The sequence below is a fragment of the Echeneis naucrates genome, chromosome 24 (genome assembly GCF_900963305.1).
Source record: "Echeneis naucrates chromosome 24, fEcheNa1.1, whole genome shotgun sequence".
NCBI lineage: Eukaryota > Metazoa > Chordata > Actinopteri > Carangiformes > Echeneidae > Echeneis > Echeneis naucrates.
In genome coordinates this window covers 2,128,364-2,142,460 of record NC_042534.1, presented here as the reverse complement: position 1 = coordinate 2,142,460, position 14,097 = coordinate 2,128,364, and the positions used below count along the sequence as shown (strand labels likewise).

Here is a 14,097-nt window from a genome sequence, read left to right as displayed (position 1 = left end):
AGGGTGCTGTACATGAAGCAAAATTTGTAAAATGGAGGTGAAATACAAAAATCTTTCATTGGAAATCATAATAAATATAAAAAAAAATATTCAAACAGGCACAAAAACTCACTTCTCGGGGTGACGGATCCAAAATGTTGTGACCTCCTTTTGGTAATCATTCATCAATCGAATCTGAAGCAACGCAGAGAGAAAAAAGCAACAATATGCTTATAAGGTGAATGGTGACACTGTACATTATGACATGTAAGATACTGTACCTGTTTGAGAAGACGAACGATCTCAGGTCTGTTAATGTCGATGGTATCTGAACCTGTAGGGAAGCTCAGCTGGGAAGACAAGAAGCTCGACTCCACGCTTTTAGCTGAGAAAGAAAACAATTAGAAATATAATCTAGTTGTCGACAGTAAGATTACAGTACACCCATTTTTCATCAAACCAAATTGACATTTCCTGTGGCAACTGTCAGTGTGGTGACATTTAATTCAGTAAGTAACAATTCCAGTGTTTTCAGCAGTGGATTAACTGAAGAGACTCCAGTGGCTCATATCATGGACTTCCATGAGTCTTCCTCTGGTTTGTATGAGCCGAATTAAAGTCACAGGAGGCTGGAACTTTAATACTGAACCACTCAATTTTTATTGCTGGAGTAAGAGAGTGCAAAGTAGCAATCTTATATGTGGTGGGTCTGTAGAAATAGATCTTGTAACTTTCTCCTTCAGTGCTCTTCTTCGGTGGGTCTTTATCACTGATTTAATGAACCACTTCTATCTATCTAGTTACAAGTGAAATGCTTCACTGAACATATATCAGACCAAGTATTGATTATATGAAAATCTCTTCACCAGCAGAAAGCCAAAAAGTCTCCTTTTTGAGGACACAAACAAAGTTGACTCTTTAATTGTCTTTCCCTTTTTCGGTACAAACATGAATTTGCTAAACCAGTAATGTCCATTCAGAGTGCCCTACCCAAGCTGGTGTAGATCTCTCGTGTCACATTCATAGGAGAGGAGGAGAAGCTTTTAGCAAAGAACAGCAATACATTATCCTGAGGGAAGAGGTGGGGAGAGGCATAACTTATGAGAATGCAAACATAAATGCCAGATTATGAAATGAAAGAGAGGAAATTAAACAGAATTATTGTGAACTATTTAAGCCTACACTCAGTGAATGGCCAGTACACTTGTACACATGAATTTGCAGGATACTGATTCATGTATTCAGTGTTTGAAGGTTCTCTGGACTCACACTGAGGTCCGGGTCGGGTTCGGTCAGAGCTGCACAGAGTTTCCTGCGTAGGCTGCTCCAGCTCTCACAGCTCAGCACGTCAGACGGAGGAGCACAGCAGAGAGCCTGAAGAGCCTCCCAACGCACCTACACATAATGACATCATATCAACATCTATAACAGTTTTTCAAACAAGGAAACACTTGCAGCAACCAACATTAGGTGCATGTCAATTTAGGCTGCTTTCAAAGATGTGAATCTTTGCCCATGTTAGATTTACTCTGCAATTCAGCTAAGTCTAATCATGTGCTCAGGACAGCTTTTGTCCCCAGACACAATCAAATGTCCATCTTCTTTATTTAAAAAAACTGAAAAAAGTAGACACAAGGAAATTACAAAAAACAATGGATGACACAGACACACTTGTAGGTTATGTAAGTTAATTTTCAGAAATGTGTTTGATCTTTACAAAACCAGATAAGCAAACAACAAAATAACCCCATTTGTAACACGAAGTTAGCCATCAACAAAGGTCAGGCTGATTGTAGTGAAATAAAATGGCAATTGACTCTGATTATCAGGCCAATATCTACTGGCGAAATTTTCTTTATTTTATTTTTAAAGGCCTGAAGCAGTAAACTAGGAAAGTCATATAAATTACACATTATTTTGTGGCTAAAATGTGTTTTTCAGAATCCATCCGACCCATGCACCTTGCTACACATGACTTTTTTGTGTACTTCAAGTACGAAACAGTAATGTACAATATGCATGATAACTTTTAATATGGAACTAAGCAGCTCTACCTCTTTTGGTCTGCTAGAGTCAAGTTTCTCAGCCAAGACTTGCAGCTGTTCCTGTCGGATGAATGCATAACTCTACAGAGGGAGAAGCAACAAAAGGAAGTATGAGCATTCATAAATGTAAATTAAATAGCTCTGTTTGCTTGATAAGACACTAGGAATTTACAATGTAATTGGGTGGATCAATGGGAAAGTTAAAGCCCATTGTCAAGTGGGAGATAAAAATATGTAGCAGGCTGGTTTTTATATGGGCAATCAACAATGAAAAAAGAATGAAAAAAGTGAGCTTTATCTTTGACCTGATTAAAGCTGGAGTCGCTATCAGAACAGTTATCCATGTACTGGCTGTTTGACTGACTGTGCTGCTTCTCTCTGTGCATCTCATCTCTCCTCATCTGGTCCTCCTCAAATTTGTTGATTAAAGATTCCACAACAATAACCATAGTGTTTTTCAAGGTATGCATCATCTGCTGGTACCTGTCACAGAAAAAGAAAGTACATCATTGGCCTACTAATCACATTTCTGCAACAATCTAAGATAAAAGCTTTCCATTTCTGACTGAAAGGGAGTACTTTTAATTATGAGGCAATTGCATTTTGCCAATATGAACACGCTATCCTCTAAGCATCAGATGACACTCAGTCAAAGGCTTTGGATGGCAACAGCTATTTATTATACCCTACATCTATCTTAAAAAACAGTTTGTGTCCTGACTTCTATCTTAAATATCAGAACAGTGAGCTGTGATTCTAGAAATCTTTCTAGAAAAGGAGAGCCTGGAATATTACTATTATAAAACAAAACAAAAAAAAAAAACAAAAAAACAACAACCACCCTATATCCTTAAATGAACCAGACACTAAGTGACACTCACTCAGGTGACTCTCTGGTCCTTCGAGTGACAGCATGGATCAGGGTGTCATGTCCGGAGCCAATTGCATGTTGCCCATCTCCTCTGGTCAAGCTCTTGGTTTCTTCCTCCACCACAGTCCCTAGAGAGTTTTCTACATACTGTCGGAGGTACTTGACAAACTCATAACTGAAGGAAGAGCAATGACAGAATTAGAACTACTACTTTCAAGACATACTGTATATCTTATTAACTTCTTACCAGTAGGGAACAGATTCCTACAGAGAAAGAATTAGAGTCCTTTCCTTAAACCAGATCTTTAAAGTTAAAGCCCTACCATCTGAGTCTGATGTCCTTACTTGTGAAAATTCTTGTCGGTCTCCTCCAGATGAAGAAGGACCTCTTCGGCACATTCGGTCGACGCCGCACCAGTGATCCTGTCATTGATGCTTCTCATTAGCTGCTTGAGCAAGGACTGTAATTCCACCTCATCTTCAGCAGACAGCTGAGACATCTCTACAGCTGTTCCTTCAAAAGAAAAGAATAGAGTGGTTAGTTTTCCAAACAGGCAACAAAGAAATTCCCTGTGTAAGATAGGTGACAGATATATCACCCATGATCAGGGAAGATGCATTCTATGAGTTTGCCTTTAGAGTCATCAGAAGATTGACATCACCAAACTGTACATTATGTGGAAGAGCTTTCCAGAAAATACACATATGAGTTCACCTTTTTAATTGATTACATCAGCTTGTTCTTGTGTTCAGATCCTCTTCTTTAAGTCAATCAAAGTAATTCCTGACAGCTGTCTCGAATTGAAAACTAACAAACACATCGAGTATCTATTATAATTCTACAAGCAATAGTATATGTCTCCATGTTTTATATCACATTTGTGCCGATAAAGCATTTTAAGGCTCAGTGGTAAAGAGTGTTTCCACGGAGAGACCGAAGAGGACTGTGGTATTTTTACAACAACCTAAATCTGGCTGTGTTTAGCCTAGTTAGCTAAACCACCACTGTAGCACAGCCAGCTAACTCCTGCAAAGCTAACGGCATTCAGCTCCAAAAGCTAACAACCCCCCCCCGCAGCACAAACTGTCCGCCCGCGGAGAGCAGAACGATGAAACCCGCCTTCTCACCTGTTGGAGTTTGGTTATTAAGTAGTTGTTTTTTTTTTTTTTTTTTTGGGGGGGGGGGGTTGTTTTTTGTGAATCCAATAAACCCCCACCCCCTTTTATTTTAGCCCGGTAGCATCCTGTCGCCGATAGCTGCGTTGCTATAGAAACCACCACTTGGCGTTCCCTACAGTGCATTGTGGGATATCCCAGAGAAGCTCAACGCTGCGTTTCCGTGCAGTTGTAAATATAATTTTTACATGTGAAATATACCTAATGAGGATTTTTAAAAAGATTAAGTCTGGTAAAAATGTAATTCTGTGCTTAAAAAATGTTTTATATTCTTTAACTCTGACCAATGAGAATACTTATATAAAGAATCAATCATGTTTGAATGATTGACGATGGCTTTCGTCTTTTACAGTGAATGCAGCACAGGTGACGTATTGGTCACATGACTCAATGTTTTGCCTTTTGTCGCCGGTGTGTTGTGCAGATGGCAACATCTGATGGCTGCTGAAACACCTTTGAGTCTCCCGGTTTACCCATAAATTTACTATGAAAACGACGAGATGTTTCATTGACAGGTCGGACCGGCTGCTTACGTTATTTTGCTTGTAAAAAATTGTCCCATAAAATCCACAAAAGAAGCTTTAAGCTAGCCAGCTCCCATCGGAGAGTCAGCCATGGCGGCCGTCGACAGCTTTCAGTTTTTGTACAGAGAAGTTTCTCGGTCGTGCAGCTCGTATTTTGAGACCCTGGCCCTGGTCGGGGCCCTTTACACGGCCAGCAGGGCGGTGATGATGCTCCGAGACTGCTGCACGCTGGTACGGGTCCACTTCCTGCCGAGGATGATCCCTTGCAAGAAGCTGAGCCAAAGATATGGAGACTGGGCTGTGGTTTATGGTGAGGAATCCTGCAGAATCTGTGCAAATGCACCAGGCACAGAGCAGAGTCAGGTCACTTCTTTTGTTTTAATTGAAGTGAATCTGTTTAACAGGATGTAAAACCAGGCCCTTGTTGTTAGCCACGTAAAAAAAGAGAGAAGTTGAAGGGGGAAAAGCCACCCAAAATGGTGGAAAAGGTTCTTCTCTTTGGATTACAGCCACAAATCTGGTCTCCTAATCAAAAAGTTATAGTAGACTATCTGTTATAGTCTTACTATAGCCAAATTAGACACACATGCCATACATACATGTTTTGACTGATTATATTCATGGCATGAAAAAGTGAGCATAAGGCCTGCACCATGATTGTTTGTACGGAAAGAACTTGATAGTGTACAAAAACACGTCAAAAGTGGCATGACTAAGACATTTAGGCTTCCCAATGAATCATAAGGTGGCAATGAAAAAGTCTTTTTTCATGACTAATTCATGTGTATAATGTTGAGATATTCATCCATTTATGCAGTAAATTTATTAATCTGCAGTGGGCCTCAATAATATCATATCCTAACTTCGTCCCAACATTTCATTTCCCCACTATTGTCCTTTCTTCCATCAGGAGCTTCAGAGCCTTTGGCCAAAGCATATGCAGAGGAGCTGGCCAGACACGGCATCAGCATCATCTTTGTGACTCAGGACCACGCTTCTGTTAGAGACACCGCTGCGTCCCTCTTCCAGAACTACGGAGTGGAAATCATCATCGTGCTGGCTGACTTTGCTCTTCACCAGGCAGCCAGCAAGCCCATTAAAGAAGCCATAAGGGGTAAAGATATCGGCTTCCTGGTGAACTGTGTGGATGAGTCTCTGAGTTCCCCTCAGAGCCTCATTGAGATGCCTGAGCAGAGCCTGTTGGACCTGGTGAATAAGAACATTGCGGCAGCTACTCTGATGGCCCGCCTGGTACTGCCAGGGATGTTGGATCGCAGCAGAGGTGCTGTGGTCAATATATCGTCAGGTGCCTGCTGCAAACCTCTGCCTGGACGAGTGACCCTCACGGCTTCCACTGTGAGACAAAGCACTCATGCATGCAAAGACACCAAGAAACATATTTGTAGCTTCTACAGACATTTTTACAGCAAATATTCTGATTCTTAATTGGAATTAAAGCCCATTTGTACATAGATGTTATCCACAAAGGCTTAAAGAAATCTTATTAATGCAAGAATCTCGGCAAAACTGGCCGAAAGAAAATTTGCCAGTAAAATGTGTTTAAACATCAAATTGCATCTCACGGCTAATACCGTCCTTCTCCGAATGTTTCAGGGTTATCTTGATCATTTCTCACGAGCCCTTCATCTTGAGTACAGTGGCAGAGGGATCTTTGTCCAAAGTCTGATTCCTTTTCAGGTAAAATGCCTGATTTCTTCAGGAGCAGTTAGATATCCAGCTTGCTTTCAATAATCCTTCAATAAAATGAATAGTAATTCCATATAGGTCATTTCTTCATGCATTTTATGTGTATGTGTATCCAGATTGCTTCAAGCGAGCAACAGCCATCAACATCTGCATCACCAGCATCCAGAGAAGGCTGGTTTGTGCCAAAACCAGATGTTTACGCTCGTCACGCCATCTCCACCCTGGGCGTCTCAAACAGGACCACCGGCTACTGGCCTCATACGCTCCAGGTCGGCACGAACAGTCATGCTGCTGATTGTCATTCTTATTGTATTGGTATTCATTTCAGGAATATCTTGCTCACAGTTTTCGGCCTTTGTGAAAGCAGGTTCTCAATGGTTTGTTTTTTTTATGTTTTCTTCCCAGTATGGATTGATGAGGTGTATTCCAGAGTGGATTTGGGTTCTTGGCTCCCGTGTGCTCATCAGATCAAGCTAAGAGCTCAGTCCTCTTCACAAATGCTTAACCTGGTTACTGGATCATCTTGTTACTGGTATCATATGTAATGGCCTATTTAAATTTTATCTGTTTTGGAAAGAGTGATGCTGTTTTGAAAACTTTGATTCTTGGGATTTTCAATTTCTTGGATTGGATTTGGAAGTGATGAGTGAATTTAGAACCAGACTAATCAGACTTAGAAACCAGAAGCTACACGTCTTAACAGAGCACAGACATGACCAAACCAAACTGTTGGATAAGAGATTAATTGAGATATTTTCTTTGGATTTGAAAAGGTTTCATTGAAACTATTTTAGGTATCAAAGTTTAATCATACATGTTGAAGAAGGAAATAATAAAGTAAAAGAAAAAAAAAATCAACCTGAGGCTTTCAGTTGACCTGCAGATTTGATGGTCTAATTCAAGCCAGAGAATCTTTTTAGGAAGTTGTGAGGTTCGCTGACTTCCCTGTTCTACCAAGTTGCACTTCTTTTTCCCAGCACCGACAACATTCATTTAACACAAACACAATTCAGACAAAAAGATAATACAGTCACACACACAGGCTTGCACTTAAAGGTAATATTCTCGATTTAACGGTAGTCTTTGTGGGAACCAGAAAAAATCCCATTTTAAACATGAACTCTAGATCGTGACCAAAACAAAGAAAATATTCTTCCATTGTAAATACTATTTATTTCATTTGGTCTGATCAAATCTGTCTGGATGAAACCAGAATGTCTTATATTCTATACTCTTCTGACTGCAGACTGACAGCTTCAGGTGAAGGTGTCATCAGAGTGAATTTAAAATGCAATCAAGATTTAAGTTGTGATGTTTTGTTGAGAAATTATATTGGACAAACATTCAATCATGATGTTGATGGGAATGTCACTGAAGCTGAAACTGGAACATATTCATATTAATTGTGCTTATTGTGCACAGCTGTAAGCGTTTACCTAAATACTGTTGTCATCATAGCACAAAATTAAAGCAACAAACTCCTTCATTTCTGCGTTATTGTCCTTGTTTGGTGACAGCGTGTCAGTCTTCACATCAGTCAGTGTGTGTGTGACCTTTATCTGAGACGGGACTGTTGTGGTTTCAGTGTATGATCAGAAATGTTGACTCTGATCTGCACGTTGAAGGCCACACATGCTGTTTTCTCTTAAAATATCAGGACGCCGTAAATCATTGACAACCACAAGCAGAGATCGTGTCCTCTGATCGGCCGGGTCAGAGACTCTTTGTGAAGTTGGTAAACACCTGTGAGCAGCAATTTGCCATCAACATGTTTCTGCTGCTGTGGGATTTAAACCTGACGCCAGAATGTGGAATTATGCATCCACACATCTATAATAAATATACTTACTTTCATTAATTATTGAATATTCATCAATTTTTAAAATAAACAGATGAAGGGTTACAAAATAAAAATACAGCTTTTAAAAGTGTGTAAACAAACAGAAAAATATTTGTGAGGATTTGCGACTCTTTGAAGAAGAGAAATACATTTAAATAAATAGTGAGATGTAGAAAAAAGGTGGAGAAGTCCAGAGGAGTTCCTCAGTTGACCTCATTGGAAGTTATTTCGTTCAATGAAACGCACATTTTTTGATTTTTGATAATCGTGTTGCATTGAGCTGTCAAAATTTAAGCTATTCAGTAATTCTGTATGTTAATTTCACGTCGAGCAGAATCTGCTCCATCGCTCCTCGTTCTCAGTGTATGGAACTAGAAGTGGAGGTTGAAATCTGGCCTCTCACCTCCTTCTGCACTTTAATTGGCAGCTTTTGCTTTTACCAGCCTCTCAGGCTCATGTTGTGGTGAAGATGGTGTCCTTCCAGATAAGACGAGGAGGACAACGTCTTCTCCTTCACTTTCCCTTTTCGTCGTCCTCCGGAGACATCGCTCTCTTTTGTTCACTTTTTCATTTCTCCAAGGATTTGTTCTACTGGTGAGTTGATTTTAATATTGTCTGACAATCAGATTTTAACTGTGTCACAAAACTGATCATGTGAATAACCTGGAGAAATGTGTGTATTTCATGTCATACAAAGTCATGTAAGATGAGTTTTGCGTTATGTGATATTTGAAGTAAATAATGCATCAGTGCAGATGTTTACGATTGACGAGATGATGAGAAAAGAGAAATAAAATAAAAACCTATTGGATCCTTAAGTTCCAACATTGTCGGTTTTTGGACATTTTAGAAATAAAGTTTTTATAACTGATTCAGAGCTGCACCGTTATCTATTTGAATGAGTGGTTGAGCTTAATGTCTAGAATTCTTTGAATCCGCATTGGTTGGTAATAACCAAGGTTAGGGTGTTCGTTTTCAGCAGATAAGAGTGTTTTGGAGACTTGAAACCAGCAGCCTTGGTGTCTATCAGCAAACTCACAAAAGTGCAAGATGATAAAAAGTTTGACCTTGTGAGAGACTTGGACAACGACAAAACCATCCGCACATCACCAGGTTTAAAATCTGAAAAATGCCAAGTAACAGGCCCGGTGGATCTAACGTGTACCATCAGCCTGCAGTGTGATTTATTAGAAACGCCTTCCAAAAGAGAAATCAGGACAGCTGGCGACTGAAATGGGCGAATGGGATCTGCTTGGCCGCCTGCTGGACAAAGTGCAGAGCCACTCAACGGTGATCGGCAAAGTCTGGCTCACTGTGCTGTTTGTGTTCCGCATCCTGGTCCTGTGCACCGGTGCTGAGAAGGTGTGGTAATGTAGTGTTGGTATTATTAGTGATCTGCCGGACTCTGCGTTGTGAATGTCACCATGAACACCTCTGTCCGTCCTCTCAGGTTTGGGGTGATGAACAATCGGACTTTGTGTGCAACACTCAGCAGCCCGGCTGTGAGAACGTCTGCTACGACCAGGCCTTCCCCATCTCTCACGTCCGCTTTTGGGTTCTTCAGATCATTGCCGTGGCGACTCCGAAGCTGCTTTATCTGGGTCACGTCCTTCATGTGATCCACGTTGAGAAGAAGGTGTGTCACTGAAGTGGGTGTGATGGATAATACGGAGGATTTGTCCGTACCTTTAAACTGCCTTTAAAGGGTGGTTGCTAAATAACCTGCCGGGATCCATAAACAATATGATTATTGCCACGTTAGAGATCGTGTGATCTCAGATTGGCTCAGTGCTCCGTTTAGACTGCCAAATTGGGCTCTACATTTTAAGACAGCTATAAAACTCCGTCATCTAAACACAAGCTGCTGATTCGTCAGCTGTTGTGTATCTGTCCATTTACTTTGTTGTTTTGTTTATTTGGCCTCCTAATGGTGACAGATTGATGAATGGAGCTTTAAATTGTTACTGATCCCAAATTTTTGTTTTCCTTAAAAGGACATTTCCTTAGTCATTTCATCAGCTGTTCTTCCGTGTGTTCACCCGGAGAAAAGTTCCAAAGTCTTTGTCTCACAGAAATAAATTAGCAGTCAGTAAGTTTAGAGATGTTCTTTATTCATTCCTGTTTCTCCTCAACCACATTTATGACAGATGAGGAGCAGATAAATCATGAAACACGGGAGCTCTCCTGCTCCTCATACAATGTTGAACAGACTACGTTTGGTGTAGTTTAGGCACTGAAGGTTGAGATCATTGATGTGAAGAAAATGGTCAAACTCTTTTATTGATGTTACATTGAGCTCCATTGTGTCAAGGAGAAAAAGCCCGGACAGAGACTGAAAGCTGAACCTCCAATGTCGTTTGGAAGTCCTGAGGACGAAGCTGCAGCAGCAACAGTCTGATCTTTGTTAACTGTGAAATAGTTGTGTCGGTATGTCTTGTTTCGTTAATCTAATGAATGGGTCTGACTGGGTCTTCTTATTCGTCCAACTCAAGGTGAAGGAGAGGATGAAGAAACAGGCGGAGTTGGACGACAAAGCCGGTCTGTACCTCAGCAAGGCCTTCAAAGTTCCCAAGTACACCAAGAGCAACGGCAAGATCAGCATCCGTGGCCGCCTCCTTCGCAGTTATGTGCTGCACCTCATGGCCAAGATAGCCCTGGAAGCTCTGTTCGTCGTGGGTCAGTATTTTCTTTACGGTTTCACCCTCCACACCCGCTACGTCTGCACCCGCTTCCCCTGCCCCCACACGGTGGACTGCTTCGTCTCCAGGCCTACGGAGAAATCCGTCATCATCTGGTTCATGTTGGTGTCAGCCGTAGTCTCCCTCCTGCTGGGCGTCGTCGAGCTCTTCTACCTGTGCGTGAAGGCGGTGAAGGAGTGCGTGGCGAGGAGGCAGGACTACACGGTGACGCCGGTGACGCCTCCGTTTTCAGAAAGGAAAGCTTTTAAAAGCCGGTACGAGAAGTTTCAGAACAGCTCCAACCTGGAGATGGAGCTGCGGGGACAAAACAGGGTCAAAGGTGACGTGAGCAAGGTTCTTAAGAATGTACCATCCGAGGACAACGTGGGGGAGGTCCACATCTGATCATGGAGGCAGTTTCTGTTAACAGCTCCCACTCAACGTTGCTAAATACAACTTCAAGTGACTTTTGTGACAAAATTAAAAAAGCAAACAAACCAGACAATCCAATCTAGAGTAGATCAGTTTTTTGTTCTTTCTTGTAATGGTTAGAGACAATATAATATTAAATCCTCATTCAATAAACATGTTGGAGTCAAACTCTCATAGTGCTGACTGTCTTTTTCTTATTGTGCCGTCTGTATTAATGAAGAAGCAGCATCTGTATTCTGCTGCCTTGCTAAATTACAGTGTGGTTAATTCACAGAGGCTTCCCATATTGAAAACGGCCCCATTCTTTATTTTTAATAGGGCTGTTATAGTCACACACCGTAGATAAAGCAACAGTCACCACAATGCATACAAAGCATTTAGTTAATTGTGTGCAGAGGGAATAACCTTTAATGCCATTTTAAGATGTGTATTTATTGAAAAGCAACTGCAATCATAAGGACCTACAAAACTCAATTGCCTTACAGCTTTTTGTTGTTGATCTTATGAGGGAACAAATGGACTTTCTGATTATTGCATCATTTTGAGTTTTTTTCCTGCTGAGAGTTAGATCAGATGGTAAATATCAGGTCAGGGACACGGAAAATAGCTCACTCAGTATATCTGTGCAAATGCACGAGCTCAAACCTTTATTTTAAATGTCTTTAACAAGGATATTAGATAAATGCTTAAACTTTTGGGCTGTGATTCCTACTCTGTAGAAGCAGGTGAAGACTTTCTGGTTGAAGGCAGTATCTGCCTTCTCCTTTCACCCATCGTTACGTCTGAGCAAAGTCTTAGTGAATAAATGATCATGTTTGAAGGTACAACCATCTAAATACTCATTTGAATTCATCAAAAATATAAAGAAAGGAGCGAAAATAGCAAAGGCATCAGATAACGTGCTGAAATTCGGCTTGATTTGAATGATTTGTGCTCCTTTTCTGTTTTTTTTTTTTTTATTCTGAGCATTGACCCTGAGCAGGATCTGAGCCCCCTCAACGTGACACTGTTAGTTATTACATTCATCTTCTCTTGTTCTGTTCTCTGTCTCTTTTTTTGTTGCTCCCATTTGCTGACAAGTGCAATGTAACACTGAAGGCAGATGTGTTACGCAAAGTGATTCCTCATCAGCCCCCCACCCCTCCGTCCACACCTCCACTACTCCAAGGTCCACCTCTAGTGGAGCTGTTAACGGTCTGTCCCAACCCAAGTCGGTCCTTTCTAACGTGGTCAGCAGGTAAGATGCACCGATTTCTTTTCTCTGCTACACATTGTAAGAAAAATTAAGAAAAACTGATTTCTCTGAAGGTCGATATTGGTTAGGAAGGAAATAGAGAAAATTATCCAGATTTTCTGAAAGAACACGATGGGATACATTGCTCTTTCTGTAAATTGGTCGCTTCAATAACATGTAACTTGTATTTTCCTTCCACTGTGCTTCATCAGTGTAAAACCTCACTGCATGTTTTTTTTCTGTTTAATGTTTACTGACCAACTGGTTCAAGGTTCAGGAGGCTCTGGTGTCTTTTTCTTCTCATGCAGTCCTGCTAAATAAATAGAAGAATTATCTATCAAAAGCAAACGGAATAATGACTCTTTTCCTTCTGTTGATAATTTGTGGTTAATGTTCCGGGCAATAAGATGCAGGATCTTTAAAAACTAAACTATTATCCATTTGTCCTTAACTTTATTTTCCTTCTTTTCACAGATCAGTACCTGAACATCATTTATAAAAATGGGAGACTGGGGATTCCTTTCAAGTTTGCTGGACAAGGTCCAGTCCCACTCCACCGTTATTGGGAAGATCTGGATGAGCGTCCTGTTCCTGTTCAGAATCATGGTGTTGGGGGCCGGTGCTGAGAGCGTCTGGGGAGACGAGCAGTCGGGTTTCATCTGTAACACTCAACAACCTGGTTGTGAGAACGTCTGCTACGACTGGACCTTCCCCATCTCACACATCCGCTTCTGGGTCCTCCAGATCATCTTTGTCTCCACGCCGACGCTGGTCTATCTGGGCCACGTCCTGCACGTCATCCACAAGGAGAAAAAGCTGAGGCAGAAGCTGTTGAGCCCCGGAGGGACCCGGCTGCTCAAACTGCCCAAATACACCGATGAAAAGGGAAAAGTGAAGCTCAAGGGGAACCTGCTGGGAAGCTACCTGACTCAGCTGGTGGTGAAGATCCTCATTGAAGCTGCATTCATAGCGGGCCAGTACTACCTGTATGGGTTCGTCATGGTGCCCATGTTCCCCTGCTCTAAGAAGCCCTGCCCTTTCACCGTGGAGTGCTACATGTCCCGACCCACAGAGAAGACCATCTTCATCATCTTCATGCTGGTGGTAGCCTGTCTCTCTCTGTTCCTGAACATCATTGAGGTCTTCTACCTGCTCTGTACCAGGATCAGATGCGGCTCCAGGCGTCACAGTCACATGAAGACTTCGGCAGAATATCCTGCCAGCCTGTCAGCTCCCCGATGGCCAACTGCAGAAGACGCAGTCAAGCAGAACAAGCTGAACATGGAGCTGGAGAACAGCCACAGCATCGGAGGGAACCTGGACGGGGCCAAAGAAGAGAAACAACTACTGAGGGATCATTAAAAAAAAACAGTCATCCAGCAGATTCCTGCTCAAACTCATGAAAGAGACTGAAAGGAAGATTTCTCGTGTCAGGACAAAACATAAAAGCTGCATAATAATATGCTTTTATATCCTGGAAAAAGTCAAAAAGTGCATAAATTAACAATTTTCATTCTTTTGTACTTTTCAAATGGCAATTGTGAAGGAATTATTAAGGAATTATTATGAAGGAAAAGGTGCAATACTGATAACATATTTATCTGAGTGAGC

General features: G+C 41.4%; 4 protein-coding genes across 7 annotated transcripts in view; 3 read left to right on the top strand and 1 right to left on the bottom strand.

Moving 5' to 3' along the window:
• tbc1d32 (TBC1 domain family, member 32) overlaps positions 1–4,900 on the bottom strand; it is a 51,381-nt gene extending 46,481 nt beyond the window's left edge. For 3 of the 4 annotated variants that reach the window (XR_003840476.1, XR_003840477.1, XM_029496655.1), the window contains exons 1-9: positions 4,024–4,168; positions 3,241–3,409; positions 2,906–3,070; positions 2,330–2,507; positions 2,034–2,105; positions 1,249–1,374; positions 970–1,048; positions 261–364; positions 113–174 (exon numbers count right to left, since the gene is read on the bottom strand). Coding sequence is in view for 1 of the 4 variants with exons in the window: in XM_029496655.1 (XP_029352515.1) it covers positions 113–174; positions 261–364; positions 970–1,048; positions 1,249–1,374; positions 2,034–2,105; positions 2,330–2,507; positions 2,906–3,070; positions 3,241–3,395 (941 nt within the window). In the remaining 3 variants the exon portion in view is untranslated. Of the gene's footprint in view, positions 1–112; positions 175–260; positions 365–969; positions 1,049–1,248; positions 1,375–2,033; positions 2,106–2,329; positions 2,508–2,905; positions 3,071–3,240; positions 3,410–4,023; positions 4,169–4,604 lie in introns of those variants that run through there. The other variant, XR_003840478.1, reaches the window with a different exon arrangement.
• Positions 4,493–7,181, top strand: hsdl1 (hydroxysteroid dehydrogenase like 1). The gene is made up of 5 exons (XM_029496656.1): positions 4,493–4,905; positions 5,506–5,951; positions 6,210–6,293; positions 6,419–6,571; positions 6,708–7,181. The coding sequence occupies exons 1-5, from the start codon at positions 4,686–4,688 to the stop codon at positions 6,777–6,779; spliced, it is 975 nt and encodes a 324-aa protein (XP_029352516.1). The 5' UTR covers positions 4,493–4,685; the 3' UTR covers positions 6,780–7,181.
• A 1,432-nt stretch (positions 7,182–8,613) lies between these two features.
• On the top strand, positions 8,614–11,276 carry gja11 (gap junction protein, alpha 11). The gene is made up of 4 exons (XM_029496138.1): positions 8,614–8,736; positions 9,352–9,504; positions 9,593–9,778; positions 10,635–11,276. Exons 2-4 carry the CDS (start codon positions 9,376–9,378, stop codon positions 11,223–11,225), a joined length of 906 nt encoding a protein of 301 aa, XP_029351998.1. The 5' UTR covers positions 8,614–8,736; positions 9,352–9,375; the 3' UTR covers positions 11,226–11,276.
• Positions 11,277–12,987: 1,711 nt separating this feature from the next.
• Positions 12,988–13,848, top strand: gja13.1 (gap junction protein alpha 13.1). The gene has a single exon (XM_029496294.1). It carries the CDS (start codon positions 12,988–12,990, stop codon positions 13,846–13,848), a length of 861 nt encoding a protein of 286 aa, XP_029352154.1.
• Positions 13,849–14,097: the final 249 nt, after the last annotated feature.

Coding starts and splice junctions, on each gene's coding strand:
- hsdl1 (XM_029496656.1), top strand. CDS start 4,686: ATGGCGGCCGTCGACAGCTTTCAGTTTTTGTACAGAGAAGTTTCTCGG. Junction 6,294..6,418: donor AAAGTCTGATTCCTTTTCAG/GTAAAATGCCTG, acceptor ATGTGTATCCAG/ATTGCTTCAAGCGAGCAACA. Junction 6,572..6,707: donor ACTGGCCTCATACGCTCCAG/GTCGGCACGAAC, acceptor TTTTCTTCCCAG/TATGGATTGATGAGGTGTAT.
- gja11 (XM_029496138.1), top strand. CDS start 9,376: ATGGGCGAATGGGATCTGCTTGGCCGCCTGCTGGACAAAGTGCAGAGC. Junction 9,505..9,592: donor TGTGCACCGGTGCTGAGAAG/GTGTGGTAATGT, acceptor CCGTCCTCTCAG/GTTTGGGGTGATGAACAATC. Junction 9,779..10,634: donor TGATCCACGTTGAGAAGAAG/GTGTGTCACTGA, acceptor GTCCAACTCAAG/GTGAAGGAGAGGATGAAGAA.
- gja13.1 (XM_029496294.1), top strand. CDS start 12,988: ATGGGAGACTGGGGATTCCTTTCAAGTTTGCTGGACAAGGTCCAGTCC.